Genomic DNA, 12,794 nt, shown 5'->3' on the forward strand with positions numbered 1-12,794 from the left:
ATGCCTTCAAATTGTCCCCATTGCCACCCCCACTCCCCAAACACTGCAGTCTATATAAATAAAACAATGTATTATTGTTATTTTTATTACTCATCTCAATTTCCAAAATGTTTATGCCATCTTAAATTATGCTCACCATGGGCACTACCTTCTATTAAAAAAATGTAAGTTGTACTCGGCACAGACATTGCTGTGGCTTTTCTTTTTTGATGGACTGAACACCCACCTCGGCATTCTAAAAAGTCACCCTTACCAGAGGCTGAGGATTTTCTTGGAATATGATGTGCTAGGATGATATCAGGTGTGTAAGGAGAATCCAAGCAGGGGCACATTCCAGAGCAGTTAACTGGTGCCAGTGTTGGTAAGAATTAGTTTTAGGGTTAGTTGAGTTATCCAAGCAAGTGAAAGGTAGAGGGAACATTGTTAGGATTTAACAGCTATGCTATGCACTTGCATCAGTAATCTTAGTAATGAGTAAAAAATCTACCAAAGATAGCACTTTACATGATATACAGTATCTATTCAACACTATCAGATAAAAACTCACCTTGCAGAAGATAAAAATACACAGAGTATGTGCTTTGAAAGCACAGTCATTGACATTGCAGCTTCCAGTTGCAACTACTTCCTTTCCTCCTACACCTCTGCTCATGTTCACCAAAAGCCTGGAACCAATAGGCTGCCGGCCATCATATCCTCATCAGCTGCTTGACCCCCAGTGCTGTAAAATGAACTTAGGGGGGTATTCTGGTTGCTTCGCAACCAGTTTACCTTCGCAGCCCATCCAATGGGCTGTGCGCAAGTGCATGCGCTGGGTGCGTGCACCCACTGCGAATAGTGGGATCGCTGAGTGCATGCACCCAGGATAGTGGGTGGGGGGCCAGTACCATATGGGAATCCCCAGCATTTCAGGGGCGTTCCAATGAGAATGCTGGCCACCACCGGATGTCAGCTGCCCGTCCATTTCCTCCTGAGAGTGCACGCATATGTAAGGTTGCCTCAGAGCATCCTTATATATGCGTGCTGGTTCCACATCATTTGATGGTCGCTGACCATTGAATGATGTGGGAGTTCCCCCGCAGCATGCAAATGGATGTTTATGTTTAGCATCCATTCGCAGCCCGTGCGTGGGTACACACGCTGCGAGGGGGGGGGGTGTCAGGCGGCTCAGCATTCCACGGGCGGGGTTTGGTGGACTCGCAAGGCAGCTTTGCGAATCAACCAGAGTAACCCCCTTAAAGTAACATCACTTTACTACCTGGGATGGGGGGGGGGATGTCATGCAGCAGCACAGAAGGACCTGATGATGAACAGCCCTCACCAGAGCAGCGATCACTGGTCTCTGACGCAGGTGAGTGAATCTTTTTTTTTTTTTACTTTTTACAAATAGCTCATGGCATTGGCTAGATCAAAGGACAGGTTTCTCTGCATACAGCTACATAGAGCTGTGCAGGAGGCAGGATTTGCAGTAAGCCCGTGATTAGACTATCTGAAGATAGCGTTATTATAACAGGGCTTACTGCAGTGTTTTTTTTAAATGTTATTTTTGGGAAATGCAATTTGGTTACTAAAAAATGCAAACTAAATAGACTGGAGCAGTTGTTAATGAAAACAGTTTCAAAAGCCCTTTAATACAAATCAAACAATGTGAAAAAGGTGTGAAAAAAACCTGTTCCCAATTATTTTAGTAAATAAAAGTTAATATATCTGCCCCTACATATTAAAATAAATACTTGTATTCACACTCCATCTACATTATCGGTGGTATTTATTTAGCCCAGATAATTTTTGTCCCCAAAAACAGGCTGATAGCGTGATTTTTTTTAATGGTCATTATCGGGAAATACAATTAAAGATTGTTTGGGGGGGAAATACAGTATGTCTGATTTTTGTGGGATAACACATGGGATCTGAGATAAGTATCTGAGGTGAAATGTAATAGGATGAGAGATTCAGAAAGTGAGAGATTTGGTAAGAAATCTCTTTAACCCCTTCCTGACAGAGCTAGTTTTTGCGTTCCTGACAGAGCCATTTTTTTCAAATCTGACATGTCTCACTTAAGTGGGGATAACTTTTTTTTGCTTTTACTTATCCCAGTGATTTTGAGATTGTTTTTTCGTGACACATTGTACTTCAAATTAGTGGTAAATTTGGGTCGATACAGTCTGTGTTTTTTTGTGAAAAATACCAAAATGTCGTGAAAAAATGGAAAATTTAGCGATTTGCAAAATGTTAAATTTTCTGCTTGTGAGACAAATAATCATACTACTCAAAATAGTTAATAACTAACATAGACCATATGTCTACTTTATGTTGCCATCATTATTTCAACTTCCTTTTCATTTTTTTGGACACTAGGAGGCGTAAAATATGAATAGCAAATTCTCAAATTTTCAAGAAAATTTCAAACACTGATTTTTTTAGGGACCAGTTCAGTTCTGATGTGACTTTGAGGGACTTGTATGTGAGACACCCCCATAAATGATGCCATTTCAAAAACTGCACCCCTCACAGTATTCAAAACAGCATTTTGGAAGTTTGTTAACCCTTTAGGTGTTTCACAGGAATTAAAACAAAGTGTAGGTGAAATTTCAAAATTTCATTTTTTTTGCAGAGTTTCAATTTTAATACATTTTTCTAACGAATACAGTAGATTTTACTAGAGAAATGTGACTAAAAATTGATTCCCCCAATTCTTTGGTTTTCATAAATATCCTATATGTGGCCCTAGTGTGCACGGTGACCAAACCACAGGCTTCATAATAGAAGGAGCACCTACTTGATTTTGGAGCCTCCTTTTTATGAGATTATTTTTTAGGCACCATGTAGGTTTCTAGGCACCATAAGATGCTAAAAGTTAGGAACCCCCCCACAAGTGACCCCATTTTGCAAACTACACCCTTCAGGGAATTCATCTAGGGGTATAGTGTACATTTCAAACCCCCAGGGGTTTCACCAATTGTGGTACAACTGGGCAGTGAAAATAAAAAAAATTTTTTTTTCATTTTCACAGCTCAGTTGTATCAAAATTGGTGAAACCCCTGGGGGTTTGAAATGTACACTATACCCCTAGATGAATTCCCTGAAGGGTGTAGTTTGCAAAATGGGGTGACTTGTGGGGGGGTTCCACTGTATTGGTGCAACATAGCACCCACCATTCATTCCACCAAAATCTGTGCTGCAAAATCCAAAAATCACTCCTTCCCTTCTGAGTCCTGCCATGCACCCAACTGGTATTTTTTGGTCACATGTGAGGCATTGCCGTACTCGGGAGAAATTGGGGCACAGATTTTGGGGTGCTTTGTATCCTTCATTCCTTGTGAAAATGAAAAATTTTGAGCCAGATCTGCATTTTTGTGTAAAAAAATGTAATTTTTCATTTTCACTGCCCACTTGTATCAAAATTGGTGAAACCCCTGGGGGTTTGAAATGTACACTATACCCCTAGATGAATTCCCTGAGGGGTGTACTTTGCAAAATGGGGTGACTTGTGGGGGGGTTCCACTGTATTGGTGCAACATAGCACCCACCATTCATTCCACCAAAATCTGTGCTGCAAAATCCAAAAATCACTCCTTCCCTTCTGAGTCCTGCCATGCACCCAACTGGTATTTTTTGGTCACATGTGAGGCATTGCCGTACTCGGGAGAAATTGGGGCACAGATTTTGGGGTGCTTTGTATCCTTCATTCCTTGTGAAAATGAAAAATTTTGAGCCAGATCTGCATTTTTGTGTAAAAAAATGTAATTTTTTACAGAAAAATGCAGTTCTGGCTCAAAATTTTTCATTTTCACAAGGAATGAAGGATACAAAGCACCCCAAAATCTGTGCCCCAATTTCTCCCGAGTACGGCAATGCCTCACATGTGACCAAAAAATACCAGTTGGGTGCATGGCAGGACTCAGAAGGGAAGGAGTGATTTTTGGTGGTGGAATGAATGGTGGGTGCTATGTCGCATTAGCAAGACCCCCGAAGCACCAATACAGTGGAACCCCCCCACAAGTGACCCCATTTTGGTCACCAGCTTTGGGAGGGGGGCTGGCGCTGCGGCTGGTGGGGGGTTGGGAGGGGTGCTGGCGCTGCGGCAGCCGGGTGGGTGGGAGGGAGGGGGGGCTGCCGGGTGGGATGGGGGGGCTGGCGATCGGTGGTGATCGGTGCTGTACTTAACAGCACCGATCACCACCGATCACTGTGTTACCGAGCGGCTTAGCCGCCGGTAACACAGAAAACGCTGCAATTGGCTGTTCACATTTGAACAGCCAATCGCAGCGATCACCGCGAGGGGGGATGTCTGCTGTCAGGGACAGCAGACATCTCCAAACTGTCACCGCGTCTATAGACGCGGTGACAGTTTAAAACCATGACGTATATATACGCCTTCGGTCGGGAAGTACCTCCCGACCATGACGTATATATACATCATATGTCGGGAATATCTTTATATATATATATATATATATATATATATGTGTATGTATATATATATATATATATACACATATATATATATATATATATATATATATATATATACACACACACACATATATATATATATATATATGTGTGTGTATATATATATATATATATACATATATATACACACACATATATATATATATATATATGTGTGTGTATATATATATATATATATATATATATTTTCTCATTCATTCATGCCAAATTGTATTTTTGTGCAGCTTGATGCTGCTGCTGCTGCGGGGGGAGGGGGGAGGAGGGAGGAGGGCAGCGCTGCTGCGCTGAGCTGCCGGGGGAGCCGGGGGAGCTGCTGCTGCTGCCGGGTGAGTGCCCGGCGGGTGGGAGGTGGGGGCTGCACATCGGTGGTGATCGGTGCTGTACTTGACAGCACCGATCACCACCGATCCCTGTGTTACCGAGCGGCTTAGCCGCCGGTAACACAGGAAACGCTGTGAATGGCTGTTCAGATTTGAACAGCCAATCACAGCGATCGCCGACCGGGGGGGGCACCCCTGCCCCCCCTGGGCGGCGAGGGGGGATGTCTGCTGTCAGGGACAGCAGACATCACCTAACTGTCACTGCGTCTCTAGACGCAGTGACAGTTACAAACCATGACGTACATTTATGCCATGTGTCGGGAAGTACTTCCCGACCATGACGTAAATGTACGTCAAATGTCGGGAAGGGGTTAAAACCAGTTTGATTTTGCAGTGTAAATGATTGCCGCTTTAAAAAACCTGGAGATTTCTTACCAAATCTCTCACTTTCTGAATCTCTCATCCTATTACATTTCACCCCTGGAGTCTAGAGCCATGTGCTATCATAGCTCTGAGGGTTGTTTATGGGGAATTACGCTTCCAACCCAAAGCATAATCCCTGAGAAGTGCTGTTTATTGCTGCTAGTTGAATAGCCATCGGCAAATTAATTAGCTGCACTAAATGAAAGCAGGTAATTGAATACCACCCTATTGCTTAGATGTAAGTGCAAATGAATTTCCAATACTGGAAAACACAAATATTCAAATTAGAGTTATTTCAACAACGTGTAACTGGACAAATTGTGGTCACCATGACAACCAAGTCTCATGGTGATTCCTAGATTTTGAGTTCTTATTGCAGACTGAGGAAACGCAGCATAGGAAAAGAATGGTGCATAACTTTATCAGAAAGGAGTAGGCTAGCTGTAAAGATCAATACTAATTACTCTAACTTCTAAACGATGGAAGGTTTTATTTGTTGTAGTATAAGGGAGAATAGTTAAAATAAGCTGCTACTGGGTGTGGACTCTACTGCCAATTACACTTGCAACTTCTCGATCTCTGTTGTTCCCGATCTGTTTGATTATTGATTATCGAATGACTGCGCATGTGCAAGGAAAATTTGCGACAAAAATAGCAAAAATTTGTAATCGCAATTTGATGGACAGAAAGTTGGCAATTGGGGGTGGTGGTAACCTGCCATTTTCTGAGAGTTTCAAAAAAAAAGGCAGACATACCCAGGCATTTTAAGGTAGGGTGTGTGGTGTCAGTACCATCCTCGATCAGCCTGTCTGTGACGCAGAGGTGTGGAAGAGTCAGACTTACTAACATTTGCACAGACTGGGAAAATGATTTGTTGGTGAGTGAATTACGTATGGATGTGTGACAGGATACCAGATTGCAACTTTTTCACAAATCTCAGAATTACACAGGGCGGGATTACACTCTGGCTAACAACTAGCAGTCATCTGCAAATTTGCAGATCAGCGATCAGGTCTGAATCAGGCCCATATTACTGGATAAATAACAATTTCTTTTAATGGGTAGAATTTGGCTTTACCTTGAGAGTCTTCATTCTTTACTCACCTGTGCATGCTGTGAAGAGACAAAATGGGTTGAATGAGAGTGTGAAATACAGCGACAAACAGAAAGGCTATAAAAGTTACATTTAATCTCTTATCTACTTAAGACCTCATACCTACTGGTGCCAAAATACATATGTTGTGCCGTTTCTGTGTTCACTCACACCTCACGGCTCATTTTTTTACATGGAGTGTCCTCCACTGAGCTACCAAAACTGAATTAGAACAAATGTAACATGTGGTGTCCCTCAGGGTTACAATAATGGAATAAACCCCAGTAGGTATATGGTTTAGGGATTACAAACTGAAAGATGACATTGGTAACAAAGTAAAAAAAAAAAACATATTGCCTATTTGTTATGCCATCATTAACATATTTCAATGCGGCCGGTGAGGGAGTTAAACGGCTGGGATCACTGAAAACAAGCGACCCTCACCGTTTAACCCCTGCGCTGGCCGCTCACCCGATTCTATGTTCCGGGGGAATCCTCACTGTCAGAGGACAGCGAAGATTCCCCAAAACAGCGAGGCTCATGGCTAATGCAGGGAGCCCCATGAAATTAGTCGCGAGTCTCGCTGTTTTAGTGAACGCACACACTGTTTACTCGTCGCTGCAAAAACTAGTGTCGGGGTATATGGACTTGATGGGCAGTTGCCCAAGGGCCCCAGGATTCAAAGGGCCTGTGACTTAACACAATCTCATTCTTGCTGGATTTCCCCCCTGGACATCTCGTGCACTACCCCCACTCCCCAAAACCACCAGAGGACCCCTACTGGAACTAACCTTACTGGACTCTGGGCCCCCTTTCTCAGTAAAAGAACCCCACAGAGAAGGATTCCCTACCTACCATCAGTAGTAGTCCCCCCCTCGGACATCTCATTGATCACTAGTGTGCTGCCAATGATAAGACATCTCTCCCTTCTTACATGATAACAAAGCCGACACAGGTCTATAGAACTTTTCCGTCATCCCCCGGACATCACAGGTGGCAAGCTCCAAATGTTAGATTTATGATGAATTGGGAAATTTGTGAATTGCATAGCTTAACATAGCTTGTGCATTAAATAAGCGGTTGTTGTTTATACATGGAATATGTCCTGTTCTTTTTCTCGAAACTTAAAAAAAAGCTGTTTGAGTGGAATCAGCCAATTTTGTATTAACAAAATATACTGTATTGTAGATGAAAAGCCGCCCAATGTGTACAGGGCAGTGGTGAGCAGTTATACGTGCTCATGCGTCATCGCTGGTGGCTGCGGCTCATCTGCGGGTAGTACCAGCAGATGAGTGATGGGGTGGATGGTTTTCCCTAGTGTCCTGCTATGGAAAATCATCCACCTCCAGGAAAATCGCTTAGATGGGTGAATCTCGCTCAGTATGTATGCACCTAGCGATTTTTAGCCCAGTGATTCTCCTCATCATCGCTGTGCATACACGCTGGGGAAAATAACCCCGGGTGTATGAACTTTAAGGCAGAACAAATTCAGACAGGCTGTTTGCAGGGTACAATATACAGTATGATCAGCCTGCAGCTTTCAGTATGACAGTATGTCCCTCTCTAAGGCAGACATGATTTATGATTTACATATTTTTCAAATAAAGTCATTTCATTACATTCTATACAAACTAGGAATACTAAAGGTGTACTTTAATACCTTGCATTTTTAGATATACAAGAGACAAATAGGGGGACATGACGTGATACCAGGGTTGCCTACCCTCCTGAAATGGCTGGGAGACTCCCGAAAATTGGGTCCCCTTCCCGGGCCCCTCGGAAAGGTGGGCAATCCGTCAGCACCCCCGAATCTCCCTTGCGGTAAATTACCGCGATCTGCAGCTTTTTTCCAGGGCCGGGGCTAAAGATGCAAATTGCGTAATTTAGCTGTGCCCCCTCCTCGAAGACCCACAATTTGCGGGATTTGCAGTGCTGGGCGCGTGGCTTGATGACGTCTACAACAGGCCCCTCCCCCCGAAGTGCTGCTGACAGTCTCCTCTCCGGCTTCTCCCGGAGAGGAGACTTGAAAAGTAGGCAACCCTCCGTGATGTAAATCAAAGGAATCTGTCACCAGAACAGCATGTCTGCCATTCACCTTGCAGTCTTTCTACAACAAAACTCATCATGTTGCTCTAATGTTCACCTAATATGCAGTTTGTGCTTGCAAAGAAATTGCTTCAATACAGAGTTAGAAATCTAGCAAGTAACAGATGGAATTTGATCTTATTACTGCAACTTACCACACTTATCACTCAACTCCTGTCTGACCAAGTCCTTTACATCTTCCTCCTGCAAAAACAGGAAAGGCCAGTATTATCAATGAAGAGACTCCTCAGTCATAAATACATATTGTTCTGCACATCTGCCCCCTTGCAATCTGCCCCACCTGCAGTGTACATGGCTTTGCCCATTTTGAGAACAAATTTGCCCTGTGATCAGGTCTGAATTAGGACTCTAGTCAAAATCTAAAGGGGCCTACATATGTACTGATTTGCTGAGAGCTCTGAGAGATGCTATATTGGTCAGAACGCTCAGCAAAATTACTCAGCACACAGAGATGTGTCAGCAATGTGCCGCTGAGCGATCTGTCAGGGCCATTGTCCTCCGGTGATAACACTGGCCCAGCCCAGCGATATTAGTAGATACTGTATATATCCAGCATGCTGGATAATAATCACCGTACGGGGTCGCCCATCTCTATCGCTATGCCCCTATACATAGGAGGATATTCAGGTTGATTCGTTTGCATGCAAATTCGCACGCAGCACGTTTTTTAGCTCAGTACGCATGTGCATTGTCAGCAGTGCGCATGTGCAGGTTTCAGCACCCGTACCCGCTCGCACCCGTGCAAACAGAAATACACTTGCAAACGAGCACTACCAATGTAGGTGTGATGTGGATGTTTCTGTGGGCACGGCCTGGAAAGTGGGAAAAATGGGCGGAAACTGGGGCGTATACAAGTGCTAGGTGGTGGCTCACAGTGTTCGAGTTAAAAATCCTCTCAGGCCTCGCAGGGCAACAGCTTAGCGGACCAACGTTTGCAAGACCAATCATCACACACAATAGCTTAAATACATGCACCTGCGCACAATACTTCCCCATGCACCATACAAGTTTACTATATCTCATTAACCAATTAACTAATCACATCTACTCAATGCAGGCACACGGTAAGCACACTATTGCACTTTAACCATGCCAGTATAGATTCCAAACATACAAACTTTTTGATACATTTTGAATAAAAAAAATAAATGATGCATTTTTAACATTCATATCCCGAACATGTGTAGGACACATCTATTTAATTTGAGTTGTGGAATTAATATATTTAAAACACATTAAAAAAACATTAAACAGCCATGTAATAAGACTTTCTTCCTCATTATAATTGCCCATTAAATAAGTAAATGAGTTCCAATAAACAGCATTTTATGAAACTATTTATGTCATTAATTAATGGGTTGGGAGAATGGGTTGGGCTGCAAGCGCATTGTTACGAATGAATTCACCCACAGAGGATGTTCGCACGCACACACAGCAGCTGAGCTTGCGGACATGAGAATGTGCCAGTGGCGGGGGCTGCGGGGCTATCGTTACCCGCTGCTTCCACTTATTGCCGCCGCCGGTACCTGCCGCTGTGTCGCATTAGTCTGCGGTCCCGGCTCTTCCTGCTAATGAAAACTGACACTTAAAAATGGCTGCCCCCGTACTGCAGACCGTTTTTGAGGATGCTAGAGGAGGCACAGGCCTCCTCTAGCATCCTCAAAAACGGTCTGCAGTACAGGGGCAGCGATTTTCTAAGTGTTAGTTTTCATTAGCAGGAGCCGGGAGAGCAGGGAGACCCAGCCGGGACAGCAGACTGATGCGGCACAGCGGCAGGTACCGGCGGAGGTATAAATGGGGGGGGGGGGGGTTAAGGGGGGTGGGTAAGGTGGTGGGGTGGGGGGAGGGGGTAAAGGGGGAGGGCTGCCAAAATGTGCGGCGGGGGGGGGAGCTTCAATAATAGTTGCGCCACTGGAATGTGCTTATGCACACGCAAGTGTGCGGGTACTTTGCAACGGTTCCCAAATGGGAGTGGTCTCAAGCACTCATGGTCGCATGTGGTATGGGTGTAGCTTTGCACGGGTGTGTGCAAATGTGCATAGGAATGAATCAACCAGAAAAAAGGTCCATAGATCAATGTTGCGGCATTTTCTAAGTGATCTCAGGATTTGCTTCTGATTGTGCATATATTTTATGATTGGCAGCCACCAGCACTGGTTTTGTCCATAAATAATTTATCATAAATAACTTGAATTTGTCCTGGACCACCAACCCGTGACACCCCTGCGTGTCTCAAGGCACCACAGGGAGCTGCGGCACACAGTTTGGGAACCACTGGGCTATGTGATGTATTTTCAGACATTCAAGGTTGCCTAAAAGAGATTTCGGTTTAACACAAACAATTGAAAGGAGGCACATGCTTGCAAAGGTACAGATGCCATAGGGTACATTGTAAATTAATCATTAGTGAAACAGCACAATATGTCGATATAGTTGGTTTCCCATGTACTGTAGTACATTTATAATATTGTCAATGTTTCAGATATATAATTTTTGGCTCAGATATAAAGGCACAATGTTATCTTTAGCCACACTCTGTGACCAAATTTCATGCCGCATCTTTGCTGTTCACACAGTAATATTTCACAAAAGGATTTGCCAGTAGACAGCAAAGCACATGCTTTAATAAGAAAATTGCTCTTCTTAAGCTTTGGCATAATTTCTCTAGCATTTTGTGTTTAAGCTTAACCCTTTGAGTGCCAAAATCTCTGAGAGAGATGTACAAAATATCTACTTAAAATACCAGTGACACCCACATTTGTTATACAAATTCAAATAAAAAATGTTTTGTAAAAAATAGATTATGGGTGAGATTTAATCGGATGAGAGATTCAGAAAGTGAGAGATTTGGTGAGAAATCTCCAGTTTTTTTAAAGCGGCAATCATTTACACTGCAAAATCAAACTGGTTTTGCAGTGTAAATGATTGCCGCTTTAAAAAAACCTGGAGATTTCTCACCAAATCTCTCACTTTCTGAATCTCTCATCCGATTAAATCTCACCCTATATTTCCTATATACAGTAAGGTAAACATTACAGGTCTTTAGGGTGAATAGAAATGTTTGCTTGGCAATTTTGACACCTATTTTTGACAAATTCACTTGGCACTGAAAAGCTTCTTATTGGGAAATACACATACTGTAGACATGCGCAGTAATTGACATGGAGGCTTCGCTCTGGACCTCCCCCCACCATCTTTTGCTCTGAGATGCCCAGGTAAGCAGTCTATGTCCTGAAAGGGGGGAAGGGGGGGGTATTCCATAATGCAGAAAATGGGGGAAGTCCCAGAGAGGAACGTTGGCTCCTGCGCATGATTATGGAAATATAGTACACTGAAATTGAACAGCACTTACTGAGAGCCCAGGATGCCCTTTGTCTCCCTTAAGGCCTTCGGGCCCATCTTCTCCCTGAAAAATAAATTCAAAATATTTTCCTGGAAAGTTAACCGTATTTCCTGAAATTCCTGTACTATTTATGGATTACCAAATTGAAATACTACTTTTATCAGCACAGAAAAAAAAAGCTCACCTCACACGTACACAGGTGCACTCATTACTGGCTAACACATTTTCAAAACCCACAGGTGGAGCTAATTACTTCACTTGTGATTCTGTGAGGAGACCTGGAAAACGTTAACTGTTGGTAGCTCTCGAGGACTCTCCTTAGGAAAACCCTTTAAATCTGATTATATATGAGTTTTTTTTATGAACTTTAGATAGGCACAGCATATTTATGTGAACCCACTCGCCTTCATAATAATTATGATAATTATGTTGATGATAATAAAAAATTTTTTTTTTTTCATACTTTATAATATAAGTAAATCTTACTCATCTATTGTTGTTCATCCTCTATATGTAATTGTTTTTCACCTGAAGGGAATATGTTGATGTAGCCACAGTATTGTTATACTACTCTGTAATACAGCACGTGCAGTACCTATTCATTGCTTCTTACAACGAGCATGAACTACTAGGAGTCATCTTGCCAGATTGCAGCTGGTAGATTTTTCATCATGTTGTTTATATGAACTGGGGCTGCATTTCCCGACTGTCGATGAGTCATACGGCACCCGTTTTCAAAGTTTGTTTGTCCGACCCCGCCCCTTTTTTCATACTTACCACGTCACCCGGCATCCACGGTGGGCTTGAGGATCCTCTTCAGCGGCATCTCTGGTCCCAGGTGTGCATTGCGTGAGTGACGTCACTGGCGCACCTGCAAACTCACGCAATGCACTCCTGGGACCGCTGAAGAGGATCCTGAAGGCCGTTATGGATGCTAGAGGACACAGTGGATGCCGGAAGACCACCTGGGGACCAGGTAAGTATTTATAAAAAAAAATATGGCAAATAAACAGAAAAATCTCTTATTCAAAAT

General features: G+C 43.2%; 1 protein-coding gene across 1 annotated transcript in view; it reads right to left on the minus strand.

The window, feature by feature from the left end:
* Window positions 1–12,794, minus strand: part of LOC146073004 (uncharacterized) — a 248,677-nt gene that overhangs the window by 11,898 nt on the left and 223,985 nt on the right. Inside the window, exons 91-93 of the mRNA XM_083180177.1 lie at window positions 11,771–11,824; window positions 8,553–8,601; window positions 6,324–6,332 (exon numbers count right to left, since the gene is read on the minus strand). Coding sequence (XP_083036303.1) covers window positions 6,324–6,332; window positions 8,553–8,601; window positions 11,771–11,824 — 112 coding nt within the window. The remainder of the gene's footprint in view (window positions 1–6,323; window positions 6,333–8,552; window positions 8,602–11,770; window positions 11,825–12,794) is intronic.

The sequence above is a fragment of the Crinia signifera genome, chromosome 4 (assembly GCF_055691185.1).
Source record: "Crinia signifera chromosome 4, ASM5569118v1, whole genome shotgun sequence".
Lineage (NCBI taxonomy): Eukaryota > Metazoa > Chordata > Amphibia > Anura > Myobatrachidae > Crinia > Crinia signifera.